The sequence below is a fragment of the Geotrypetes seraphini genome, chromosome 7 (genome assembly GCF_902459505.1).
Source record: "Geotrypetes seraphini chromosome 7, aGeoSer1.1, whole genome shotgun sequence".
NCBI classification, from domain to species: Eukaryota; Metazoa; Chordata; class Amphibia; order Gymnophiona; family Dermophiidae; genus Geotrypetes; species Geotrypetes seraphini.
This window is the reverse complement of record NC_047090.1, coordinates 118,883,003-118,909,605: the sequence shown is the minus strand read 5'-3', so window position 1 is coordinate 118,909,605 and position 26,603 is coordinate 118,883,003. Positions and strand designations below refer to the sequence as shown.

At 49.0% G+C, this 26,603-nt stretch overlaps 1 protein-coding gene across 5 annotated transcripts in view; it reads right to left on the bottom strand.

Annotated features, from left to right (window-relative positions):
- The window catches only part of EXD1 (exonuclease 3'-5' domain containing 1), a 172,490-nt gene that overhangs the window by 31,659 nt on the left and 114,228 nt on the right, over positions 1 to 26,603 (bottom strand). For all 5 annotated transcript variants that reach the window (XM_033952674.1, XM_033952673.1, XM_033952676.1 and 2 more), the window contains one exon: positions 11,275 to 11,418. In XM_033952674.1, coding sequence (XP_033808565.1) covers positions 11,275 to 11,418 — 144 coding nt within the window. The remainder of the gene's footprint in view (positions 1 to 11,274; positions 11,419 to 26,603) is intronic.

Sequence of the window (26,603 nt, the reverse complement as noted above, 5' to 3'; positions counted from 1 at the left end):
CTTTAGTGACTGGGTCCGAGCACTCTATTGTGAGCCTCGGGCGTGTCTTAGGATTAACCAGATGTATACTGATTTTTTTCCCATAGCGCGTGGTACTCAACAGGGCTAACCGCTTTCCTCATTACTTTTTGCTTTGTGCATAGAGCCGTTGGCAGTCTTGATTCGGAATCACCCTCGGTTGCAGGGGATTTTGGTAGATTGTACTGAACATTGTACAGCCCTATTTGCAGATGATATTCTTTTGTATATGATGGATCCCGACCGTACTGTGGGGCCCTTGCTACATATTTTTGAGGACTATGGAAAAGCGTCGAGATTTAAGATCAATTTAGATAAGACTGAAATGATGAATCTTACCTTAGGGGAGCCCCAGGTTATTGATCTCCAGCGCCAATTTCCATTTAAATGGGCGTCCAAGGGTATTAAGTACTTGGGTATTTATTTGCCCATGGATTTAAATAAGCTATATGAGGCTAATTATGGGTCGGTTATCCGGAAGATTTGTTCAGATTTCCAATGTTGGCAAGGACTATGGTTCTCCTGGGGGGGGAGGCGCATCGCCGTCCTCCAGATGAATGTGTTACCCCGGTTATTATTTTTGTTTCAGACTCTTCCAATCGTCAAGGTAGGGAAACACCTGAAGCCCTCGGAGACGCAGGGCCGCGGCCACCACTACCAGGCATTTCATGAAAACCCTTGGTGAGGCCGCCAGGCCGAAGGGAAGAACACGATATTGGAGGTAGAGAACCCCCACCCAGAATCTCAGATAACGGCGAGAGGCCGGATGAATCGGTATGTGCGTGTAAGCCTCCTTGAGGTCCAAAGAGCACAGCCAAACCCCCTCGTCCATCAGGGGATACAACATAGGAATGGTGAGCATTCTGAACTTTTCCTTGATTAGAATCCTGTTCAGAGCCCTGAGGTCCTGGATCGAACGCAGATCTCCCGTCTTCTTGGGAACCAGAAAATACCGGGAATAAAACAACGTATGCCACTGATCCGGAGGAACCTCCTCGACCGCCCTGAGGTGAAGGAGAGCGTGAGCTTCCCGCAGAAGAAGAGGTAGCTGAGACCTGGCAGAAGGAAACTCTCTTGGCGGAAGGTCGGGGGTACACGACAGAAGTGAAGAGAGTACCCCTCCCGGACGATGGTAAGCACCCAGCTGTCGGTGGTAAGACTTTCCCACTGAGTGTAGAAATGCTGGAGATGACCCCCGATGGGGAGGAAGGGAGGCAGGAGGCTCAGACTGGAATTGTCAAAAAGACAGCACAGGCTTCACTGGAGCTGGCGGCTGGGCCTTAGCAGGACGCTGCTGCTGCTGCAGACGCTTGGGAGGCGGCCGAGAGAACGCAGGAGTCGATTTTAGCAGGTACCTCCGAGTAGGGATCTTGTACAGCCAAGCCGGAGGAGTTTTTGGTTTAAGCCGCACCAGAGAGGCGAAAGACCGTTCATGTTCCGAGAGGCGCTTAGTGGCAGCCTCAATGGAATCATCAAAGAGCTCATGCCCCACATAAGGGAGATTGGCCAGACGATCCTGGAGGTTCGGGTTCATATCCACAATCTGGAGCCAGGCGAGGCGCCGCATGGCAATCGCAAAGGCTGTGACCCTCAAGGACAACTCGAAGGCATCGTAAGCCGCCTGGAACATATAGAGACGGAGCTGGGAGAGGGTATCCTCGAGAAGACGAAACTCCTGACGCCGAGAAGCCGGCATGTCCACCTGGAATGAGTGGAGAGCGTCCACACAGTACCTGAGATAGGACGTGAAGGTAAAAATGTAGTTAAGGACATGGTTCGCCGTCATAGAATTTTGATACAGGCGACGACCAAACTTGTCCATGGTATGCCCTTCTCGGCCCAGAGGAATCGCAGCGTACACCTTCGAGGGGTTGGACTTTTTCAAGGATGACTCCACCACCAAGGACTGGTGGGAAAGCTGAGCATTCTCAAACCCCTTGACTGGGACCGTCCGGTAACAGGACTCCAATTTGAAGGGGATGGCAGTAACAGCATACGACGTCTCCAGGTTCCGGAGGAAGGTCTGCCAAAGAACCTGATGCAGTGGCAAGCGCAACGCCTCATGGGGCGGATGAGGAACCACCATCTCCGCCAAGTATTCCTAGGTATAGCGGGACTCAGAATGGAGATCCAGCTGCAAGGCCTTACCCATATCGGAAATAAAACGAGTGAAGGAGGAGTTTCGAGGAAAAGACTCATCCTCCAGAAGGGACCCAGAACGAGATCTGGGGGTAGCAGAGAAAGAGGAAGAAACTTCCCTCAAATAATAATCCGGAGCCTCGGAGTCACGAGAACGAGAGACTGAGGAAGCTCTACTGAAACGCCTCGTGGGCGAGGAAGAGCGGCCCCACGGAAAATGACTCGGCGTCCGGGGCACCAGTTTGCGAACCCTCGGCAAGGACGGAGCAAAGGAAAAATCCCCCTCATGGCTCAAGGCGACCACTTGGGCAACATCCATCCAGCTGCCCGGGAAAAGCGGAGAGGACGGGGTCAAACGAAGCCTCCAAAGCCGAAGACAACAGAGGCCCCAAGGGTCTCGAGGTCGGGGACCGGCCCCGGAGGGGTGGAGAAGACCGAAGCTTCTTAGAAGGAGCAAGCCTCAACGAGACCGAGGGCGAGGAGCAGGTTCCCTTCCGGGACACCCAAAAGGCCACACGACCCAACTCCGGGGAGGAGTCACTCGAGGGCAGTCTGCGAGACTTCCAAGCACGGCCCCATGACACAAGGGAAGAACGCCCAGGCTGGTCAGACCGGGACTGGGTCGAGGTCGAGGCCAGTTGACTCGAGGCCAGGACCAGTTGGCTCACCACCAAGGAAAGCTGCGTGGTAAGGATAGCCTTAAGCATGTCCTCCAACATAAGCACCGAGACCAGAGGCTGTTGGGTCAGAGGTGCAGCAGTGCGCTCCTTTGGGGGCAACCTCGAGGAAGAGTATTCCCTACGTGAGCAGGCACGCTTTGAATGATGTCTCGAAGAGGCCGACAAAGCGGCACTCATATGAAACTCCGAGGTAGGCTTCTTTGCCGGCACACTTGAGGAGGCAAGAGGAGACTTACCCGAGGCTGTGGTAGCAGCAGGAGCCGAGGCCGAGGACTTCGCGGCCAATGCCGAGGCCTGTCCCACAGGTTCCATGGGGCCAAAGAGTTGAAGAATTTTGGCCACCCTCTGACGAAGCGCCCGCGGTTGCAAGGTCACACAACAAGGGCAGGACTCAGCACGGTGGTCCGCACCAAGGCACTCCACACACCAACGATGGGGGTCAGTGATGTAGATCACCCGGTTACACTGGGTGCACTTTTTAAACCCAGAACGAGGCCAGGACATAAGAAAAAACACAGCCGTGGCACTGCGAGGCAAAGAAGCCTAACTAAGACCGGTTACCCGGCGCAAAGACACGAAGTGAAAAACAAAAGACGCGAGCACAGCGACTAACCTGAAAACAAAAAAAAGCAAGCCGCGGTGCAAAGAGGCACAACGATTTTGCACGAAGAAAGGGAGCAGGGCTTCTGGCTCCGCGGAAACTTTAGAACTGAGGACATGCTGAGGAGACGCATGCCCTAGGTCGGGCGGGAGGGACGCTTGCACATGCGCGATCCACTCGCAAGCTTGAAGGTCTTCAAGCAAGTCTGCTTGCGAAAATGTCCACTAGGGGGCTCCGTAGGTGACGTCACCATTAGGGGGCTCTGTAGGTGACGTCACCCACATGTTGAGAATATGCTGCCTGCTTGTCCAGGGATAATAGGGTAGCACCCTTTCTACCTTGGCTTCTCTGCGGGATGAACCCCGATTCTTGGTGGGTAAAACTAATCCAGTGTTTGAGCGGTGGGGACAGCTTGGGCTGACCCGCTTTCGGGACTTTTTGCGTACCGGGACTGTAATTTCATTTGAGGCTCTGCTATGCATTCCTGGGGTGAGGCCAGGAGACTGGCATATCTTCAAGTGAAACATTATCTGGGGGTTCAGGGTTGGGATAAAACATCTCCTCTTTCAACTGGACATTTAGAACAATTATGGGAGACTTTGCAGAAGGTGCCCAGGCCTATCTCCATTATATATAAATACTTCAGGGGGAGAATGGTACCTAATTTGGTTTTCCGATAACATTGTGAGAGGAACTTACACTGCATTTTTACAGCTAAAGAGTGGGACGATATTTGTGCTGAGGTGGGTAGAGCATTTGTTTGTGCATCGATACAAGAAAATGCATATAAAGTGTTGAGTCGCTGTTATTATACTTCAGAACGACTTCATAAGATGTATCCTCAGACGTCGGACAGTTGCTGGCGCTGTCATATTGCAGTGGGAACTTTTCTTCATATTTGGTGGGATTGTCCTGTGTTGGTTCCTTGTTGGACAACAGTGGTGTGCTCTTTGTCCCAATTGTTGGGGGTCCCTGTCCCAAATACTCCTCAAAGCTGTTTATTGGGGTTATCTACTAATTGTGTGACCAGATGACAAACGCGCTTATTGAGAATGGGGCTAGTAGCGATTAAATGTCTCATAGCTGCCTATTGGAAGCAATCCATGGTGCCTGATATGACTGAATGGAGGATGAAGACATCCTTGATGGGGAAGATGGAACTCTATGTGGCTAAGCGCCGAGGATACTATAAGCAATCCTTACATACCTGGACTGTTATTGCTCAGAAAGGGGTATGAAGGGACCTTGATCCTAAAATGCTTTTCAGCAGTGGGGGGAAGGGGGGGTTGGTTTGTTCATATGGGTGTTCACATTGCTAATGATGTTTTTGCACTTTGTGTATGGTGGTGCTGGTTCACCACGGATTCTTATGTGTTCCTTTGGTAGTATACTTCTGCTATTCATTTGTTAAAACTTCAATAAAAATAAAATATTAAAATGGGATTCTTTTGTTGTTAAGCCCTTTTTTGAGCTTTGATAGGTGTGGCAGCAGTTACTTCCCCTTTGGCAGCAGGATTCCCATGTTAGTGTTTTGTTGCCTCTGACAGGTAATCTCTCCTTTCCGATGGGGTTGCTCCCCTCTGTCTTTGGGCACTGGCGGACTTGGGCTTTGAATTTCTTTTCCAAGTTCTGCGGGATGACAGGAAGCTCTTGTCCTACATAAGAACATAAGCATCGCCTTTGCCGAGTCAGACAATAGGTCCATCATGTCCAGCAGTTAGCTCCCGCGGTGGCCCCCCAGGTCAGTGACCTGTAAGTGATCCTTTACTTTAAACATTTTATCCTATATAGTACCCCTTAATCCCCTTTTCCTTCAGGAACTTGTCCAACCCCTTTTTGAAACCCAAAATCGTACTCTGCTCTACCACCTCCTCCGGAAGCACATTCCAGGTATCCACCACCCTCTGAGTGAAGAAGAACTTCCTAGTATTTGTTCTGAATCTGTCTCCCTTCAATTTTCTTGAGTGCCCTCTTGTTTTTGTTTCCCCCGCCAGTCTGAAGAATCTGTCCCTCTCTACCTTCTCTATACACTTTATGATCTTGTAAGTTTCTATCAAGTCCCCTCTAAGTCTCTGTTTTTCCAGGGAAAAGAGCCCCAGTTTCTCCAGCCTCCATGCCCTTTATCATTTTTGTTGCTTTTCTCTGGACCCTCTCGAGTGTCGCCATATCCTTCTTAAGGTACGGCAACCAGTACTGAATGCAGTATTCCAGATGCGGGCGTACCATCACCCGATATAGCGGCAGGATAACTTCTTTGGTTCTGGTAGTGATTCCTTTTTTGATAATGCCCAACATTCTGTTCGCCTTCTTTGAGGCCGCTGCGCATTGTGCTCCTGACTTCATTGATTGGTCCACTAAAACCCCCAAGTCCCTTTCTAGGTTGCTTTTCCCCCAATACCATCCCCCAATCTTGTAGTTGTACATCGGGTTTCCTTTCCCTATGTGCAAGACTTTGCATTTCTCTACATTGAAGCAAATTTGCCATTTATTTGCCCATTCACTGTTTGTTCAGGTCCCTTTGTAGTTCTTTACATTTTTCAACAGTTCTAACCCTACTGGAGAGTTTTGTGTCGTCTGCAAATTTTATAACTTCGCACTTCGTCCCCACTTCAAGGTCATTAATGAATATATTGAACAGCAGTAGTCCCAGCACTGACCCCTGCGGGACACCACTCGTGACTGCTTTCCAGTCAGAGTAGTGTCCTTTTACTCCTACCCTCTACTTCCTGTCCGCCAGCCAATTACAGATCGATCTGTGCACGTCCCCTTCCACCCCGTGGTTCCACAGTTTCCTTAGAAAGCGCTCATGGGGTACCTTGTCGAAGGCTTTTTGGAAGTCCAGATATATGATGTCATAAGAACATAAGTATTGCCCTTATCGGGTCAGACCAGAAGTCCATCATGCCCGGCAGTATGCTCACGCGGCGGCCTCTCAGGTCCATGACCTGATAGTGCTCATAACCTAAAACTCTCATACCCTTTTCGTTTAATGCCCTGTAAAGTAACCCTCTATCTGTACCTTGCAATCCCCTTCGCTTCCAGGAAGTCATCCAGTCCCTTTTTGAACCCCAGTATTGTACTCTGTCCTATCACCTCATTTGGAAGCGCGTTCCATGTGTCCACCACCCTCTGAGTGAAGAAGAACTTCCTTGCATTCGTTTTGAATCTGTCCCCTCTCAGTTTTTCTGAATGACCTCTTGTTTTTGTTGTCCCCGCTAGTCTGAAGAATCTGCCCCTCTCCACCTTCTCTATGCCTTTCATGATTTTATAAGTCTGTATCATGTCTCCTCTCAGTCTCCGCTTTTCCAGGGTAAAGAGCCCCAGTTTGTCTAACTTTTTGGCATATGAAAGGTTCTCCATTCCCTTTATCATCCTAGTTGCTCTCCTCTGGACCCTCTCAAGTATCGTCATGTCTTTCTTAAGGTACGGTGACCAGTAATGGACGCAGTATTTCAGATGTGGGCGCACTATCGCTCGATACAATGGCAGGATAACTTCCTTCGTTCTGGTAGTGATACCTTTTTTGATAATGCCCAACATTCTGTTCACTTTCTTTGAGGCCGCTGCACATTGCGCCGCTGGCTTCATTGTTGTATCCACCAATAATACCCCCAGGTCTTTTTCTAGGCTGCCTTTCCCCCCATCGTATAGCTGTATATGGGGTTCCCTTTCCCTATGTGCAAGACCCTACGTTTCTCCACATTGAAGCTCATTTGCCATCTTTTTGCCCACTCACACAGTTTGTTCAGGTTGCTCTGCAGTTCTTTGCATTCCTCAACAGTTCTGACCCTGCTGGAGAGTTTTGTGTCGTCCGCGAACTTGATAACTTCACACTTCGTCCCCGTTTCCAGATCGTTAATGAATATATTGAACAACAGCGGTCCCAGCACTGACCCCTGCGGGACACCACTCGTGACCCCTTTCCAGTCAGAGTAGTGTCCTTTTACTCCAACCCTCTACTTCCTATCCGCCAGCCAATTTTGGATCCATCTGTGGACGTCCCCTTCCACCCCGTGGCTCCACAGTTTCTTCAGTAGGTGCTCATGGGGTACCTTGTCAAAGACTTTTTGGAAATCCAGATATACTATGTCTATGGGGTCACCTTGGTCCAAATGTTTGCTTATCCCCTCAAAGAAATGCAGTAGATTCGTTAGGCACGATCGTCCTTTACAGAAACCATGCTGGCTTGTTCTCATCAGTTTATTTTTTTCTATATGCTCATTGATACCTTCCCTGATTAGTGATTCGGCCAACTTCCCCGGTCTATAGTTCCCCGGGTCGCCTCTCGATCCTTTTTTGAAGATCAGTGTAACATTTGCTATCCTCCAGTCCTCCGGGATTATCCCTGTTCTCAAGGATAGGTTGCAAATATGTTTCGTCTCTGAGCTCTTTCAGTATTCTTGGGTGGAACCCATCTGGGCCAGGAGATTTGTCAGTTTTTAATCTATCTATCTGCCTGAGAACGTCTTCGAGGCTTACCTCCATGCATGATAATTTTCCCTCTTGATCCCCCTTGAAGGATTTTTCCAGTTCCGGCAAGTTGGATGTGTCTTCTTTTGTAAAGACCGACGAGAAGAACTTGTTTAGTCAATGGGGTCACCTATGTCCAATTGTTCGTTTATCCCCTCGAAGTGCAGTAGGTTCATTGGGCAGGATCTTCCTTTACAGAAACCATGCTGGCTGGTTCTCATCAGATTATTTCTTTCTCTATGCACATTGATGCTGTCTTTGATTAATGATTCGGCCATCTTCCCCGGAACTGAGGTCAAGCTCACCGGTCTGTAGTTCCCCGGGTCGCCTCTGGATCCCTTTTTGAAGATAGGTGTAACATTTGCTATCCTCCAGTCCTCCGAGACTACCCCTGTTTTCAAGGATAGGTTGCAAATCTGTCCTGTGACAAGTTGCTGCAACGTGGTCTTCCCTCTCCGGGCCTTGCCTTTCCTCATTGTCAATTATGGCATTATGTGCAGTCTCTTCCTGGATTTTGGGCTTCACTTTCGTGCCTTCTTGGAAGAGGGGGAGGATCCTGAACCTCAGGTCTCAGTTTGCTTTTTTCATAAACAGCTTGGTGCTCTTGGGCCCCCTCGGATTTCTCCTTTGTGTTGGAGGCTTAACAGAGGGATTTGGGAAAGGAGGTTGGGGCAAATTTGGTGCATAGTGCTGAGCTCCGAGAATGCCAGTACAGGACCTTGTTGAGAGCATATACCTCCCAGAGGCAGGCCTACCATATGGGCTGTGTTGACATCCAATACTGTCTTACTTGTCACACGGAGGTGAATTCTTACTTTCATGGCCTTTGGGGTCGTGAAAGTATTCAGAGCTTTTGGGGGGGCTTTAGCTTCCTTTCTTCGGGACCTGTTGCCTGTTCCTGTCCCTCCCTCTCTCGACCACATCTAGAATACTGTGTACAATTTTGGAGGCCACAATATCGGAAGGATGTGCTAAGAATGGAACCGGTTCAACGACTGGCCACCAAATGATATCAGGGCTCAAGGATATACCACATGAAGAACGTCTCGGTAAGTTGCACCTTTATTCTCTCAAGGAACGCAAAGAGAGGGTGACATGATAGAGACATTCAAATACATTACTGGCCATATTGAGGTGGAAGAAGACATTTTCTTCCTTAAAGGCCCTACGGCGACAAGAGGGCATCCGCTAAAAATCAGGAGCAGGAAATTCCATACTGACACTAGGAAGTACTTCTTCACCGAAAGGGTGGCTGACCGTTGGAATGTCTTTCACTTCAGGTAGTTGAGGCCAGTAAAGTGACTGACTTTAAGAACAAATGGGATCAACACGTGAGCTCACTTCAAAAAAGAACTTAGAGGAGAGGGTTATTTGAGTGGGCAGACTTGTTGGGCCAAAGGCCCTTTTCTGCCGTCATATTCTATGTTTCTATGGTCTAGTAAGGGCCCGTAAAAATCAAGAGCATAGCCGTCCTGTATCACCTCCAGTACCCACTGATCCATCATGATCTCGCAACTGGCCACCTACCAGAACTGGGGGAAGGATCCAAACCGAGTCATTGTGGTGGACATGCGGAACTGGAGCCACCGGTGGAGTAACGATCCCCCAGGCGAGCTCCCCAGAAGGACTGCATGTGCTGAAAGCGCCCTCTAGAAGGGAAAGAAGCCGAGCCTCAGTCAGGACGATACTGACGAAAATCACATAGACGCCTATGACTGGCGCCTCCCCGCGACACCTGGCGGGGATGGTCCTCTGGAAACCAAGGCACCTTAGAGTCACTCAAGGCCTGAACCAGCTTATACAACTCCTGAAAGGGAAACTTACTGAGCTTAGCCTTAGAGGCCGCATCTGCCGACCAACCCCAAAGCCACAGGGTACAATGAGTAGCCACTCTGAGGGCCATGGATTTGGCCGAAACCCGCAATAAATTGTACATGGCATCGGAAAAATAAGAAGCCCCGAGCTCAATTGTAACTACCTCCTGATCCACCAAGGATCAGTCATCAGACTATGTCAATAACATGCTCAGACCACTGGAAACACACCCAGGCCATGAGACCGCTGCAAATTGCTGCCTGGACAGCCAAGGCAGGAGACGTCATGTCAAAGCTCTGCTGAAGGAGAGACTCCATCTTACGGTCCTGTGAGTCTTTCAAGGCCAAACCATCTTCAATGGGCATGGTATGTCTATGTGCAATAGCCGAGACCACCACATCAACCACAAGAGACTTAAAAGTATCCCTATCCCATCAGGAATGGAGTGGAGTAGAGCCGAGCCATGGACCGTGCCAAGCAGAAAGGCACATCTGGAGTCTTCCATTGTGCATGCACCACATCCTGAATATCCTGATGTATAGGAAAAGAATGGGAGGCCGACTGGATCCCACGAAGATGGTCCACAACAAGAGGGGTCCTTCTCAAAGTGCAAAACAAAACAGAAGACACCTGAAGAATAAGCTCTTGCAGTTCTTCCTGGTGAAAAATAAGCACGACAGAAGCATCCTCGCCAAACGGCTGGGGAAATCCCTGTATGGAAGGTAGGGGAATTCTGGGCTTCCCCACTGCCCACAGCCGACAAGCAGTGCATGCCGTAGCGGCTGGTACATGTGTACATGCCGGTCGTGTTCACTGCTCGTCGGGCATACAATGAGCACTTTTTTCCTTTAAAGTGCTCATTTCAAAACGCTACAAAGAAAAAACAGAAACCACTGGTTAACAATTAAAGCTAATTAAAAGCTTCCTTTCAGACCAGCACAGCCTCAGGATAAGTTTTTTGTTTCTTTTTCACATGTGCAACTTTAATTAAAAATGAGCAGATCCCACAGGCTCTCAAAGCTATATGCCTTGCCTGCAACTGTGTGGTAAGGCTTATAGCTGAGGCATATCTAAGAAAAAAATTTGGGGAGGTGGAGGCAAATTTGGGGAGGGACTCAACCATTTGAGTATGGCATCTCCAAGGTCTGACGGACCCATGAAAGGAACCCCTGAGGTCAGACGGACCCCCAAGCTCTTTCCAACAGCCACAATAGGGACAAAAAAGGCCACTAACCACATCAAAGGAATCAAACTAATCAAAGGAAAGACTGCATAAGTTTACCACCTCTACCTGCTGGAGACTGGGAACAGACTGACTGTATATGGGACTGCACAGCCCATTTGTACTACATATGGGACTGCACAGCCCATTTGTACTACAGCCAAAAGTCAATGTCTCAGTCTCCACCTGCTGGCAGAGGAGCGTAAACCCATTTGTTCTGTGCCAGTCTGGAGGGACGCTAAAGAATAAAGAGATTTTCTAAACACTTATCTAGCAGAAAAATGCCCCAGGCCATAGCTACTCGTGGAAAGCTGCAAGCTATCCTTTACCTGGACAGCACACTGTCTGTGCTTCAGGAAAGACACTTTCCCAGGTGACATCTCCAGGTAGTGGATCAAGTTCTCCTCTAATGTACTGATGCAATGTGGTAGGAAACCACCTGTTCCCTTGGAGAATAGCAACACATCTGCAATCTAGGGGGAGAAAAAAAGAATTCCCAAGCCAAATTGTAGTAGAAAAGCTTTTATGAGGCAAAACACTTTTTATAAGAGTTTAGAAAAGATGGATAAATCAAGCTGGCAGGGAAAAGGAATGCCAGAGAAGGAAAGATCAAAAGAGTGCTAGTGACAGAAGGTTACAAACAGAAGGAAGCAGCAAGAACAGAATGATCTGGCTCAGTTCATTCTTGGTTCATTCTCTTGTGAAAACAGCAAGCTGAGCCAGGTGCTGGGTTCAACATTTCCAAGGCTCATTCAACTCTGCCTCATCAATGTACATCATTAACTAGGGTTACCATATGGCTCCAGAAAAAGGAGGATGGACTAATACATCCGAGTTTTACATCCACTGAAAGCAATAGAAATACGAAGGGCAGACAGAGACATCCTGGCTTTACTTCCATTGAAAGCAATGGAAGAAAAACCCGGATATTTCAATCCATCCTCCTTTTTAAGGAGCCATATGGTAACCCTATCAATTGACTCTATGAAAAACATCCACACATAATACTTAGAGATCCAGTTCTGCTGAGGGCTACACTGTTTCTGAGGTTTACACACAGCTGAACTCATCTCAAAGTAATCAGCTTTCACTTTGTGTTCTGTTCACACTTTGTAATCAATCCAAGATTGTATCAAAATGTAAAAGTTGTAACTAAAACTTCACTAATCCAGCATTAATTACTTCTGCAGTTGTTTATCTAGGAATAGAATTGTACCTGGGAAGGATTAATCTTGCCAAGATGGACATAGGAATTACTTTCCATTCTCCTTCTAATGTGAACACAAGCAGCGAGTTTACAATGAAAACAAATTCATGTATGTAGAATGGCATTAAATATTTCTCACTTTACATACTCAAGGCTTTTAGAGAATTTTATAGCTTGATTTTTAAAAAAGGAAGCTAAAGGAAAATTTCTGAAAAATAAGATTATCATCTTATTTGGTTTTCCTTTCTATTACCTTTTGTCCTTGAATTAGTTGTGTAAACTGCTTTGCTTGCAATGTCATGAAAAGCAAAGTTACTTACAGTAACAAGTGTTATCCAGGGACAACACTTTTACACCGGAGCAGTAAGTAACAATCCTGATGTAGCGAACCAACATTACGCTTCTAGGTCTGAGGTAAGTACCCTTACTGCAAACGAATCGCTAGGAGACAATTTGACTCAAATGGGTGGCTCACAACAGGAGCTTAGCAAACAGAAAGAGTGGAGAGCTATGTATGTTAACGCACACAGCCTAGGGAATAAATTTCTAGAACTAGAAACAGAAATAGTTAATGCAGACATAGACATAGTAGCAATATCTGAAACATGGTTCACAGACTCTCATGGGTGGGATATAATCATACCAGGATACAACCTGATTAGACAAGATAGAGAGGGTAAGTTAGGTGGTGGGGTAGCACTTTATATCAAAGAGAACATTAAGATAACCAGGATCACAGACGTCAAATATACTGGGGAATCCATCTGGGTAAACTTGGCCAGAGGTGGAGAAAAATGCCTGTACCTTGGTGTGGTATACAGACCTCCGAGACAATCGGAGGAAAAGGACTCAGAATTAATTGAAGACATTGAGAATATCACCTTACGGGGGGAGGCTGTTCTATTAGGAGACTTCAACATGCCTGATGTAGACTGGAACACACTATCAGTGACAACTTGTGACAGCAGGAGGATATTAACGTCCATGAAGGGAGTACGGCTCAGACAAATGGTACTAGAGCCCACTAGGGCCCAGGCCATCCTGGACCTGGTACTTACGAATGGGGAAAGCGTCTCGGACGTCTCGGTGGGAGAGACGTTAGCCACCAGTGACCATAACATGGTATGGTTTAACCTTAAGTAAGGCTTCCCTAGATCACAAACAAAAACAAGGGTACTCAATTTCAGGGGCACTGACTTCGCACGCATGGGAGATTTCGTCTACCAGATGCTGCAGGTTCAAGAAGTAACTGATAATGTGGAAGCTATGTGGTCAACCTTGAAATCGATCCTACATGAGGCAACTATCCGCTACATAAAATCGGTAACCAAACAACAAAGAAAAAGGAAACCCCAATTGTTCACAGATGAGGTATCATACCTCGTCAAGGAGAAGAAAAGAGCATTTCTATCATACAAACGCATGGGGGAAAAAGAAGCAAACATTGAATACAGGACAAAGTCTGCAGCGGTCAAAACAGCAGTCAGGGAGGCCAAACTTCATATGGAAGAAACTCTAGCGAAGAACATCAAGAAAGGGGACAAATCCTTCTTCAGATACATTAGCGACAGGAAAAAGAACACAAACGGGATAGTACGTCTTAGAACGCCAGACAGGAATTATGTGGAAACTGACTCCGATAAAGCCAAACTACTGAATGATTACTTCTGTTCAGTCTTTACCTGCGAGGCACCAGGGCACGGGCCTCGGCTGGATGCAAAGCAAAGCATGGATGACCCATTTCAGAAGTTTGAGTTCACACCAGCTGATGTTTACAAAGAACTGTCAAGACTCAAGGTGAACAAAGCCATGGGACTGGACAATCTGCACCCAAGAGTGCTCAGAGAGCTATGCGATGTTTTGGCGGAACCATTAGCCATGCTCTTCAATCTCTCCCTAAGTACGGGGAGAGTCCCCCTGGACTGGAAAACTGTCAATGTTGTTCCTCTGCACAAAAAGGGTTGCAGAGCGGAGGCTGCGAATTACAGACCAGTAAGTCTCACATGGAAACTCTACTTAAAGACACGATATTGGATGAGGGGAATCTGAGGGATCCCTGTCAACATGGTTTCACTAGGGGCAGGTCATGCCAATCCAATCTTATCAGCTTCTTTGACTGGGTGACAGGAAAGCTAGTCTCGGGAGAGTCTCTGGACATAGTGTACTTGGATTTCAGTAAAGTGTTTGACAGTGTCCCACACCGTAGACTATTAAACAAGATGAAATCGATGGGGTTAGGTGAGAAACTAACAGCATGGGTCAATGATTGGCTGAGTGGAAGACTTCAGAGGGTGGTGGTCAATGGCACCCTCTCTAAGACATCGGAGGTGACTAGCGGAGTGCCGCAGGGCTCAGTCCTGGGACCACCCCTTTTTAACATATTCATAAGGGACTTGACCCAAGGGCTTCAGGGAAAAGTAGCGCTGTTTGCCGACGATGCCAAACTGTGTAATATAGTAGGTGAAAGCGATCTCACGGATGGTATGGCGCAAGATCTGATCAAGTTGGAAAACTGGTCCTCAACATGGCAGCTGGGCTTCAACGCAAAGAAGTGTAAGGTGATGCATCTCGGCAGTAGAAATCCATGCAGAACATACACCTTGAATGGAGAAACACTAGCTACAACCTCAGAAGAACGGGACTTGGGAGTAATCATCAGTGCAGACATGAAGGCTGCCAAACAAGTAGAGAAGGCCTCATCCAAGGCAAGGCGGATGATGGGATGTATCGATAGAAGCTTCGTCAGCCATAAACCTGAAGTCATAATGCCACTGTACAGAACCATGGTGAGACCTCATTTGGAGTAATGTGTGCAATTCTGGAGGCCACATTACCGTAAAGATGTACTTTGAGCTGAGTCAGTCCAGCGAATGGCCACTAGGATGGTCTCCGGACTCAAGGGTCTCTCATACGAGGAAAGACTTGGCAAGTTACAGCTCTACTCTCTAGAGGAGCGCAGGGAGAGGGGTGACATGATTGAGACATTTAAGTATGTCACAGGTCATATCGAGGTGGAAAACGACATATTGTTTCCTAAGGGACCTTCAGTCACAAGGGGGCACCCGCTCAAACTCAGAGGAGGGAGATTTGGTGGCGACACCAGGAAGTATTTCTTTACAGAAAGGGTGGTGGATCACTGGAACAAACTACCGGTGCAGGTGATCAAGGCCACTAGCGTGCTCGACTTTAAGAATAAATGGGACATCCACGTGGGATCTCTACGTGGGTCGAGCAGCACTCTGACTTAATGGGGTGGGACAGTAGAGTGGGCAGACTTGATGGGCTATAGCCCTTTTCTGCCGTCATCTTTCTATGTTTCTAAATATTCTCACATGTGGGTGACGACATCCACGGAGCCCCGGTACAGACACTTTAAAAGTGCATCGCCACTTTAAGAAACTTAGAAAGTCTGCGATACCTCGCACTGCGCATGCGCGAGTGCCTTCCCACCTGACGTAGGCTAACGGCTCCTCAGTTCAGTAAGCCAGCTTTGAAGCCAACCAGGGAAGGTGGGTGGGTTGTGAGAATATTTGTCTGCTGACCCTGAGTAACACCTGTTACAGTAAGTAACTGTGCTTTATCCCAGGACAAGCAGGCACAATATTCTCACATGTGGGTGACCTCCAAGCTAACCATAATAGGATGATGGGAGTGTTGGCCTTTTAGGAAAATAAATTTTGTAATACTGACCAGCCGAAGTGCCCATCCCCTATGGAAAAAGATTCCAGACAGTAATATGAGGTGAATGTATGAATCAAGGACAATGTAGCAGCTTTGCATATTTCAACAATCGGAGTAGATCGAAGGAAGGCTACCGAAGCTGCCATAGCTTGAACCTTTATGGGTTGTGACATGATTCTCCACTTGCAGCCTAGCTTGAGCATAACAGAACGTAATTCAGGAAGCCAACCAGTTATAAATCGTTCTTTTGGAGACAGGATGCCCCAACTTGTTAGGATAAAAGGAGAAAAAAGTTGAGGAGATGTTCTATGCGTCTTTGTCCTGCTGAGATAATAAGTCAAAGCTCGTTTGCAATCCAGAGTGTGAAGTGCCGTTTCTCCTGAATAAGAATGAGGCTTAGGAAAAAACACTGGAAGCACAATTGACTGATTGAGATGAAATTTGGTGATGACTTTCAGCCGAAACTTTGGATGTGTGCGAAGTACCACTGAGGAGCTATGAGAATCATGGTAACCGTCTCCTGCTTGGCTTTGACAAGAGTCTTTACAATGAGAGGAGTGGGCAGAAATGCATAAAGAAGACTGCATGTCCAATTCAGTAGAAATGCATCCGCCTCCAGACAGTGAGGCGAGTAAAGTCTAGTCCAGAACTGGGGCAACTTCTTGTGGAGAGACGTAAACAAATCCACTTGAGGAGTGCCCCATTGAGAAAATATGGGATGGAGACCTGCAGAGTTGAGTGTCAATTCGTGAGATTAAAGAATTCTGCTGAGCTTGTCTGCTAAGTAATTCTGTTCCCTCTGAATGTAGACTGCTTTGAGATAGATGTTTCGAGCAGTTGCCCAAAGACAGATTTTCTGAGCCTCCTGACAAAGAAGGAGGGATCCTGTGCCTCGGAGGGAACCTCCAAGGAAAGAGACTTGGGAGTACTTGTAGACAACTCAATAAAAATGTCTGCGCAATGTGCGGCGGTGAAAAGGGCAAATAGAATGCTAGGAATGATTAAGAAGGGGATCACAAAGAGATCTGAAAAGGTTATCATGCCGTTATACTGGTACGCCGTCACCTGGAATACTGCATCCAACACTGGTCGCTGTACATGAAAAAGGACATAGTACTACTCGAAAGGGTCCAGAGAAGAGCGACAAACATGGTTAAGGGACTGGGAGAGTTGCCATACAATGAGAGGCTAGAGAAACTGGGCCTCTTTTCCCTTGAAAAGAGGAGACAGAGGGGACATGATTGAAACGTTCAAGATAATGAAGGGAATAGACTTAGTAGATAAAGACAGGTTGTTCACCCTCTCCAAGGTAGGGAGAATGAGAGGGCACTCTCTAAAGTTAAAAGGGGATAGATTTTGTACAAATGTAAGGAAGTTCTTTTTGACCCAGAGAGTGATAGAAATCTGGAACACTCTTCCGGAGGCTGTTATAGGGGAAAACACCCTTCAGGGATTCAAGACAAGGTTGGATAAGTTCCGACTGGAACAGAACATACGCTAGTAAGGCTAGACTCAAATAGGGCACTGGTCTTTGACCTAAGGGCTGCCGCTTGAGTGGATTGCTGGGCACAATGGACCACTGGTCTGACCCAGCAGCGGCAAATGTTATGTACTTATGTGATGTTCCTTGCTTTTTTATAGAGTACATGGCTATCTGATTGTCCGTGTGAAGCAACAGGCCTTGGTCGGCTACAAGATGTTGAAAAGCTTTGAGGGTATAATAGATCGTTCTGAGTTCAAGAAGATTGATATGGAAGTTCTTCTCTCTAGTGGACCAATGACCTTGAGTCTGAACTCCCTCTAGATGGGCCCCCCAGGCATAAGTTGACGCATCCGTGGTCAAAACTCTTTGATGAGGAGGCGTGTGAAACAGAAGACCTCTGGAGAGATTGGAAGGTATCATCCACCAGTGAAGCGACAGTCAAAGAGACAAGGTTACAGAAATGTGTTGTGAGAGAGGATTGATCACCTGAGACCACTGCAAGGCCAGAGCCCATTGAGATGTTCTGTGAAGAAGCCTCACAAGAGGAGTCACGTGGACTATAGAGGCCATGTGGCCCAGAAGAACCATTTTTCGCCTGGCCAAGATTGACTGAAGCCGGCACAGTTGATGAGAAAGTTGAAGTAAAGTGATCTGACGATCCTGCAGAAGGAACGTCCTCATCTGAGTGGTGTCGAGAATAGCTCCAATGAACTGAAGCCTTTGAGACGGATGAAGCTGTGACATGGGGAAGTTGATCTTGAACCTCAAGTTCTGAAGAAATAAGATGGTGCGATTCGTCACTAGAATGACATCGTGATATGAAGGGTCTTTGATGAGCCAGTCGTCTAGATAGGGAAAGACTTGTGAAGACCCTGAGACCTTCAGACCGCTGCCACAGCCACAAGGCACTTCATGAAGACTCTGAGAGAAGATGCCAGGTTACATGGTAGGACCTCATATTGGTAGTGGTGATGTGCCACTTGAAATCTGAGATATTTCCTGGAAGCCGGGTGAATTGAGATATGAGTGTAGGCTTCTTTGAAATCCAGAAAGCATAGCCAATCATTATTGGCCAAGAGGGGATATAAAGTGGCAGGAGATAGCATGCACAACTTTTCTTTGACCAGAAACTTGTTGAGGGCTCCGAGGTCTAAAATCGGTGGTAGAACTCCCATCTTCTTCGTTACCAGAAAATATCGGGAGTAAAACCTGTTAATCTACAGGAACTTCTTCGATGGCATTGAGATGAAGGGAATGAACTTCCTGAAGGAGAGGATTGTTGAGGGTTGAAAGAAGACTCTCTTGGAAGATGGCCCGGAGGGATGATAAGGAATGTACAGATTAACCCTCCTGATTGATTTATAGAACCCAGAGATTGGAGGTGATGAGCTCCCAATGATGGAAATAGAGTTGGAGACAACCTCCAATTGGTTGCGGGAGAGGTTGAAATAGAGGAATTGGAACTATGCTCTCGAACAGCAGGTCAAAAAGACCGAGATAATTTAGTGGGAACAGCAGGCTGAGGGATATGCAGATATGCCTGTGAGATCCAGGGAGGCCGGAAACTCTTCTGGCATCAGTGAATCACTGACAGAATGCACCGTCTCCATGAGGAAGTGGGGCACCTTGAGTGCCATACTGACTGCTTTGAGATCCAGGCTCGGTCTCCAAACTTCGGAGTCTTTCATTGGAACAATGAGGCATACTGAGTATCTCCCAAAGCCCAAGTTGCCCTCTGGTATGGACTCAATGGCTGCAAGAGCCAAAAGTCTGCAGACTGCAACCTGCTCGAAGCGCCACCTTGGGGCAGCATGTAGGGCAACTAGAAAGTATACGGAGAGAGGACGGAGAAACTTCAATGTGAGTCTGCCGCGCAACACCTTCAAGACCCAGCGGTCGGATGCGACTGTCTCCCATTCTGCCAAGAAGCAGAAAGCTGCCCCCTAATGGGTGAGAGAGGGGCCAAAGTCCTGGCGCCAGAACTGTTTCCGGGGGGGGGGGGAGGAAAGCGCTGCTGGACGCTAGTTTGAGGACTGACAGCCAGACTCCCCCCCCAAAAAAAAACATGGCCTAGAGGACACGGATACCTCTGCCCTAAGGAGGGAGGACAGTCATACTGGTAAGGATGTCCAAACAGACTAAAATCAGAATTCCCTGAACCCCTGGTGGGACATGGCCTGTTCCCGGGCAAAGCCTCTGGCTTGCTGTCTTTTACACTTGCCACGAGGTCATCCAGACCCAGGATGAACCAAAGTTGTCCCTAAAAGGGAAACTTGTTCAATGTGGCCTCAGAGGAGGAGTCCCCAGACCACTGCCTGATTCACCGCATCCTTCGGGAAGACACTGAAGAAGCATCCAGCTCTGCAAAAACTTTCAGAATGTCAGATACGGCAACAGCCAAACAATCTAACCCGGAGATGAGAAAATCCAAATCCAAATCCAAAATAGCGACAGGGCATGGAGAAATATGGAGAGTCACGCCAGTGCAATGAGGGATGACGCTGTCGCCGCTTTGACCCCAGCTGCAGCCGAATCAAAGCGCGTAAGGATGAAATCCATACGCCTGTCCTGAACATCCTTCACGACCACTCCTCTGTCAGGAGGGAGAGAGAAGTACGCTTGGCGACCTGAGTCACAGCTGAATCCACCTTCAGAGAAGTAAAGCGCTTGGTAAAATTGCCCGCCATGGCCCGAGTGCAAAATCCAAATCTCTGACAGGAAATAAACCGCATCAAGATTATCAAGGAAAGGAAGCAGTTAGTGGCCTCTTGATCACTCATGAAAGAACATTTCTGCTGGTCCGGCTGAGTCAGCTGAAGTCCATTTCTTCAGAGCTTCTCTAATGAGGTCCTGCAGACGAGCAGGTTTTAGGATCATAGCCAGGACCTGAAACCCACATGAAGCCTGATCACGGAGCTTCGCCAAGCATTTCACATTAGTGCCACCCTCAAATCTCCCTTCGAAAGCAGAGGGATTTTGAGAGTGCCCAATGCCATCGTGGGCGTTGCACTTTTACGATCCGGAGTTCCTGCTGTGGAACCAAACGAAAGACTCAGGCCAAGTGGTGCCGATAACCCCATAGACGGCCTAAATGTCAGTGGGATGAACACAGGTATGGAATTCTGTACAAAGTATGCCTGAGAAAGCCTATGCACAATTCCCGGGGAAAAAAAGACTCCTGCTGCAGCAAAATCCGCCATGGGCGCCTCAGATTTGGAGGATTTATAAGGTTTTTCTCTGGAACCAAGCTTGTATTTCACTGAAACGCTCCTAGCATTCACCCAAGAGCCACCAAACGTGATTTTCACAGAAATTGGTGCAGAAGGCTCAAGGAGGGTCTCCCCTGAGGCGAAAGGCACCACTTCTATGCAAATTTAGCCCCCCTTGCGGACCGCAGCACACGCAGAATGCGGCTGCGCATCCGACAGCCATCAGCCACAAATGAAGCATGAAATCAATTCATCCCAACCTGGTAAGGCCCTCTATGAAGTTTAGAGCAAAAATGAAGCTCATAACTATAAAAAAAATATAGATTTATTCAAATTGGGAAAATGCAAGAGGGCTGCAGGGTGACGATTTTGCAATAAAATCACCTGGGAAAGGAACAGGAATACCCAGAAAACGGCGATTATAGCGATTTTAGAGGTTTTTTTGGGGGGGTGTTAGGGCATGCAGGGAAACCACCCAAAAAACCCTTTTTAAATCCCCTCCAAAATCACCAAAACAGGCTGTCACACTGTTACTCACTGTTCCATTGTGCTGAATGGGAGAGAATACAGGCAATGCTGGGATAGCATGTAGGGAGATCCAAAGCCTCAGGAAGCTGTAAAGCACAGTTACTTACCGTAACAGGTGTTATCCAGGGACAGCAGGCAGATATTCTTAACGCATGGGTGACGTCACCGACGGAGCCCCGGTACGGACACTTTTAACTAGAAAGTTCTAGTTGGCCGCACCGCGCATGTGCGAGTGCCTTCCCGCCCGACGGAGGAGTGCGTGGTCCCCAGTTAAGATAAGTCAGCTAAGAAGCCAACCCGGGGAGGAGGGTGGGACGTAAGAATATCTGCCTGCTGTCCCTGGATAACACCTGTTACGGTAAGTAACTGTGCTTTATCCCAGGACAAGCAGGCAGCATATTCTTAACGCATGGGTGACCTCTAAGCTAACAGAGAGGGAGGAGGAATGGTTGGCCATTAGGAAAATAAATTATGCAACACAGATTGGCCGAAGTGTCCATCCCGTCTGGAGAAGGTATCCAGACAGTAGTGAGTAGTGAACGTGTGAACTGAGGACCAAGTGGCAGGCTTGCAGATTTCCTCGATGGAACGGAGGAAAGCCACAGAAGCAGCCATAGCTCTGACTCTGTGGGCCGTGACAGCACCTTCCAGTGAGAGACCGGCCCGAGCATAACAGAACGCAATGCAGGCAGCAAGCCAGTTGGAAAGCGTCCGTTTAGAGACAGGACGACCTAGGCGGTTAGGGTCGAAGGACAAAAAGAGCTGAGGGGACGAGCGGTGAGCCCTGATACGGTCAAGGTAGTATGCAAGGGCACGCTTACAGTCCAGCGTGTGCAACGCCTGTTCCCCCGGATGAGAATGGGGTTTCGGGAAAAAGACAGGTAACACAATGGACTGGTTGAGGTGAAATTCCGAGACCACCTTGGGAAGGAATTTAGGATGGGTACGCAGAACCACCTTGTCATGGTGAAAAACAGTGAAAGTTGGATCGGCAACCAGTGCATACAGCTCACTAACCCTCCTGGCAGAGGTGATGGCAATGAGGAAAAGCACCTTCCATGTAAGAAATTTGAGTGAAGTTGGGGCAAGAGGCTCAAACGGAGGTTTCATGAGGGCTGATAAAACCACATTCAGGTCCCAGATGACTGGAGGAGGTTTCAGAGGTGGTTTGACATTGAAGAGGCCTCTCATGAATCGGGAAACCAGGGGATGAGCCGTAAGAGGTTTTCCGAGGATAGGCTCATGAAACGCAGTGATGGCACTGAGGTGGACTCTGATTGAGGTAGACTTGAGGCCAGCATCAGACAGAGAGAGCAAATAGTCCAGTACAGTTTCCACCGCCAAGAGGTGGGATCGTGGTGATGTAGGAGACACCAAGAGGAGAACCGGGTCCACTTCTGATGGTAACATTGGAGGGTGGCCGGTTTCCATGAGGCATCCAAAATGCGACGGACAGGCTGAGACAGATTCTCTGGAGAGGTCAGCCCGAGAGAAACCAAGCTGTCAGGTGGAGCGAGGACAGATTGGGATGCAGTAGAGACTGATGCTGCTGTGTAAGTAGAGTAGGAAACACAGGAAGAGGAATGAGTTCTCTGGAGCTTAGCTGGAGCAGGAGGGAGAACCAGTGTTGGCGAGGCCACCGAGGGGCGATGAGAATCATGGTGGCTCTGTCCCTGCGGAGTTTGAATAACGTCCGCAACATCAGAGGCAGTGGAGGAAAGGCATAGAGGAACCGATCCGTCCAGTTGAGCAGGAATGCATCCGGGGCCAGACGATGAGGAGAGAAGAGTCTAGAACAGAAATGGGGCAGCTGATGGTTGTGAGGAGCTGCAAAGAGGTCCACCTGAGGAGTGCCCTATCGAGCAAAGATGGAGCGGAGTGTGGGAAGATCCAGAGTCCATTCGTGAGATTGAAGGATGCGGCTGAGATTGTCGGCCAGGGAGTTCTGTTCGCCCTGGATATAGACAGCCTTGAGGAAGAGACTGCGGGCCGTGGCCCAGGTCCAGATGCGGATGGCCTCCTGATAGAGGAGGGGAGATCCGGTGCCGCCTTGCTTGTTTATGTAGTACATGGCGACTTGGTTGTCTGTGCACAGGAGAAGAACCTGAGGGTAGAGAAGGTGCTGGAAGGCCTTGAGAGCATAGAACATGGCCCTGAGTTCCAGGAAATTGATGTGGTGTTGACGTTCCTGATGGGTCCAGAGCCCCTGGGTGCGAAGATCTCCCAGGTGAGCTCCTCATGCATAGGGGGAGGCATCTGTTGTTATAATCATGGAGTGAGGGGGTAGATGAAAGAGTAGACCCCTGGAAAGATTGGAGGAGTGCAACCAACATTGAAGAGATTGCTGAAGAGACGATGTCACAGAGATGGGATGAGAGAGAGGATCCGTGGTCTGTGACCATTGGTTGGCCAGAGTCCATTGAGGTGTCCTGAGGTGGAATCGCGCCAGAGAAAGCACATGGACATTCGAGGCCATGTGGCCCAGGAGGACCATCATTTGTCGAGCTGGAATGGAGCGACGAAGGAGCACCTGACGGCAGAGGTGGAGCAGGGTCCGTTGGCGGTCTGAGGGGAGAAACGCCCTCATCAGAGTGGTGTCGAGGACGGCTCCAATGAACTGAAGTCGCTGTGTGGGAAGCAGATGCGACTTGGGGTAGTTGATCTCGAACCCCAGGAGATGGAGGAAGGTGATGGTGTGCTGAGTGGCTTGTAGCACAAGTGGAGACATAGGTGCTTTTACCAACCAATCGTCCAAGTAGGGGAACACCTGGAGGTTGTGAGACCTGAGAAAGGCCGCCACCACAATAAGGCACTTGGTGAACACCCTGGGCGATGATGCCAGGCCAAAGGGTAGCACTTTGTACTGATAGTGACGGTGCTGTATCTGAAATCGGAGGTAGCAACGTGAAGTCAGATTGATTGGAATGTGAGTGTAGGCCTCTTTGAGGTCTAGGGAACATAGCCAGTCGTGTTGAGAGAGAAGTGGGTAAAGCGTGGCAAGGGAGAGCATTCTGAACTTTTCCTTGACCAGACACTTGTTGAGGTCCCGGAGATCGAGGATGGGACGGAGGTCTTCTGTCTTCTTGGGAAACAGGAAGCTGCGGGAGTAGAATCCCTGACCCCTTTGGTCTGGGGGTACCTCTTCGATGGCATTGAGAAGAAGGAGGGAGTGGACCTCCCTCAGGAGGAGGGGGGATTGGGAGGAGTGGGAAGCAAACTCTATGGGAGGATTGTCTGGTGGAAGAGTCTGAAAATTTAGAGAGTAGCCGTGGCGAATGATGTTGAGGACCCTTTGGTCTGATGTGATGATCTCCCAACGGCTGAGGAAGAGTTGGAGGCGTCCTCCGATAGGCTGAGGAAGAGGCAATGATGGTGGGAGACTGGCTATGCCCTGGAGAAAAGAGTCAAAAGGGTTGAGATGGTTTTGACGGAGGGAGAGGCTTGGCAGGTTGATGAGACTGGGAGCGAGCCCGAGATTGATGCTGGTGACGAGGACGGCGAGGCTGCTGTTGAGGCGGGTTGAGAGGTCTGGCCGAGAACCTGCGCTGGTAGGAGGACTGCTGTCTGTAGGGGCGAGGACTGCTGTCTTCTTTTTAGGTTTCACCAGAGTATCCCACCTGGTCTCGTGCGCTGAGAGTTTCTGGGTTGTTGAGTCCAGGGACTCCCCGAAGAGTTCATCACCAAGACAAGGTGCATTAGCCAGGCGGTCTTGGTGGTTAATGTCGAGGTCAGAAACTCTCAGCCAGGCCAGACGCCGCATGGCAACAGCCATGGCAGATGCTCGAGAGGTCAGCTCAAATGAGTCATAAATGGAGCGCACCATGAATTTCCGGAGTTGGAGCAGACTGGAAATTTGTTGTTGAAAAAGAGGGACCTTACGTTCAAGAATGTATTTTTGTAAGGAGGAGAATTGTTGCACCAGATGCTTCATGTAGAAGGAGAAGTGAAAGGTGTAATTATTTGCCCTGTTGGCCAGCATTGCATTCTGGAAAAGGCGCTTGCCAAATTTATCCATAGTTTTTCCCTCTCTGCCAGGAGGGGTGGAGGCATAAACACTGGAGCCCTGAGTTTTCTTTAAGGTGGACTCCACCAGGAGAGATTCATGGGGCAATTGAGGCTTGTCAAACCCTGGGATGGGAATGACCCGGTACAAACTATCCAATTTGCGAGGGGCCCCAGGGACAGTGAGGGGGTTTTCCCAGTTTTTATAAAAAGTTTCCCGTAGGATGTCGTGGACGGGTAACTTAAGGAATTCTTTGGGAGGTTGTTCAAAGTCTAGGGCATCGAGAAAGGCCTGGGACTTTTTAGAGTCGGACTCTAAGGGAATGGAAAGAGCCGTTGACATTTTCCTGAGGAATTTGGTGAAAGAAGACTGTTCAGGTTTTGAAACGGTATCAGCCACCGAGGGTTCCTCGTCCGTCGACGAAGCGTCTTCCTCGGTACCGTGTGGGGATTCTTCCCATAAGTCCGGGTCCCTGATGTCGGGGTGTGCACGGCGGGACATCGGTGTGGAGGGCTCGGCATGGCGGGTCTTGGAGAGAGACTTGCCAGAGCGTACCGAGGCGGTACCGGGAGAGGAAGACCGGTGCCGTTCCTGGTACCGGGAAGGGTCGGTATCAGAGCGGGCCTGCACCGTAGGTTGGGAACGGTGTGGTTCAGCCGAGAGCACCGGCATAGAAGTGTTAAGCGGTACCGAGGGGGTCGACACCGATGGGATCGTGCGAGGCTCGGACCGGTCCTGTACCGGAATGTGTGGGGCCAGCATCGCCGGCAACAGTTGTTGGAGTTGCTGCTGCAGCTGCTCTTGTAATTGGGCTTGGAGTATGGCCGCGAAGCGGTCGTCCAGGGGAGGCACCGGTACCGCTTTTTTCTTCTTCAGTACCATAGGTGCCGCTCTACGCTCCGGCGATGAGGAGGCCGATGACGAGGCACTCACCGATATCGGAGCAGAGCGTTTGCGGGGCCGGTGCGGTGCCGGGAGGACCGGCGTCGCAACCGTGGCAGGAAGGTGCTCAAGGGAAGTGGAAGGCTTCTTAGCCGGCTTACCTGGGGCCAGCGACCCCGAAGAAGGATCCGGTAGCGTCGAAGTAGTCGGCGTCGACGTCGCGGCAGATTCCATGGCAGATCCGGTGCCGAAAAGAATATTTTCTGGATCTGCCTATTTTTCAATGTGCGCTTTTTAAGAGTAGCACAGCGGGTGCAGGTGTCAGCCCAATGCTCCGGACCCAAGCACTGCAGGCACCAATTGTGCGGGTCGGTGAGAGAGATCAGGCGTGCACACCGCTGGCACTTCTTAAAGCCCGGTTGAGGGGGCATGAAGGGAAAGACGGCCTCCGCAAAATCGAAGCCGGAGGCCTGTATGGTGGCAACAGGCCCCGCCGGGGCCGGCCTGAAAAAATAAGGAAAACTCAACGAGTTGTTTTTTTTTGAAAGTAAAAATAAATGTAATCCGAAGGAGAAAAATAGAAAAAAATGAGAAAATACGCGAGCGGGAAGGCAGAAACTAGTTTTTCAACGGCCGTTGAAAACACATGCGTCTTCTTCGCTCCG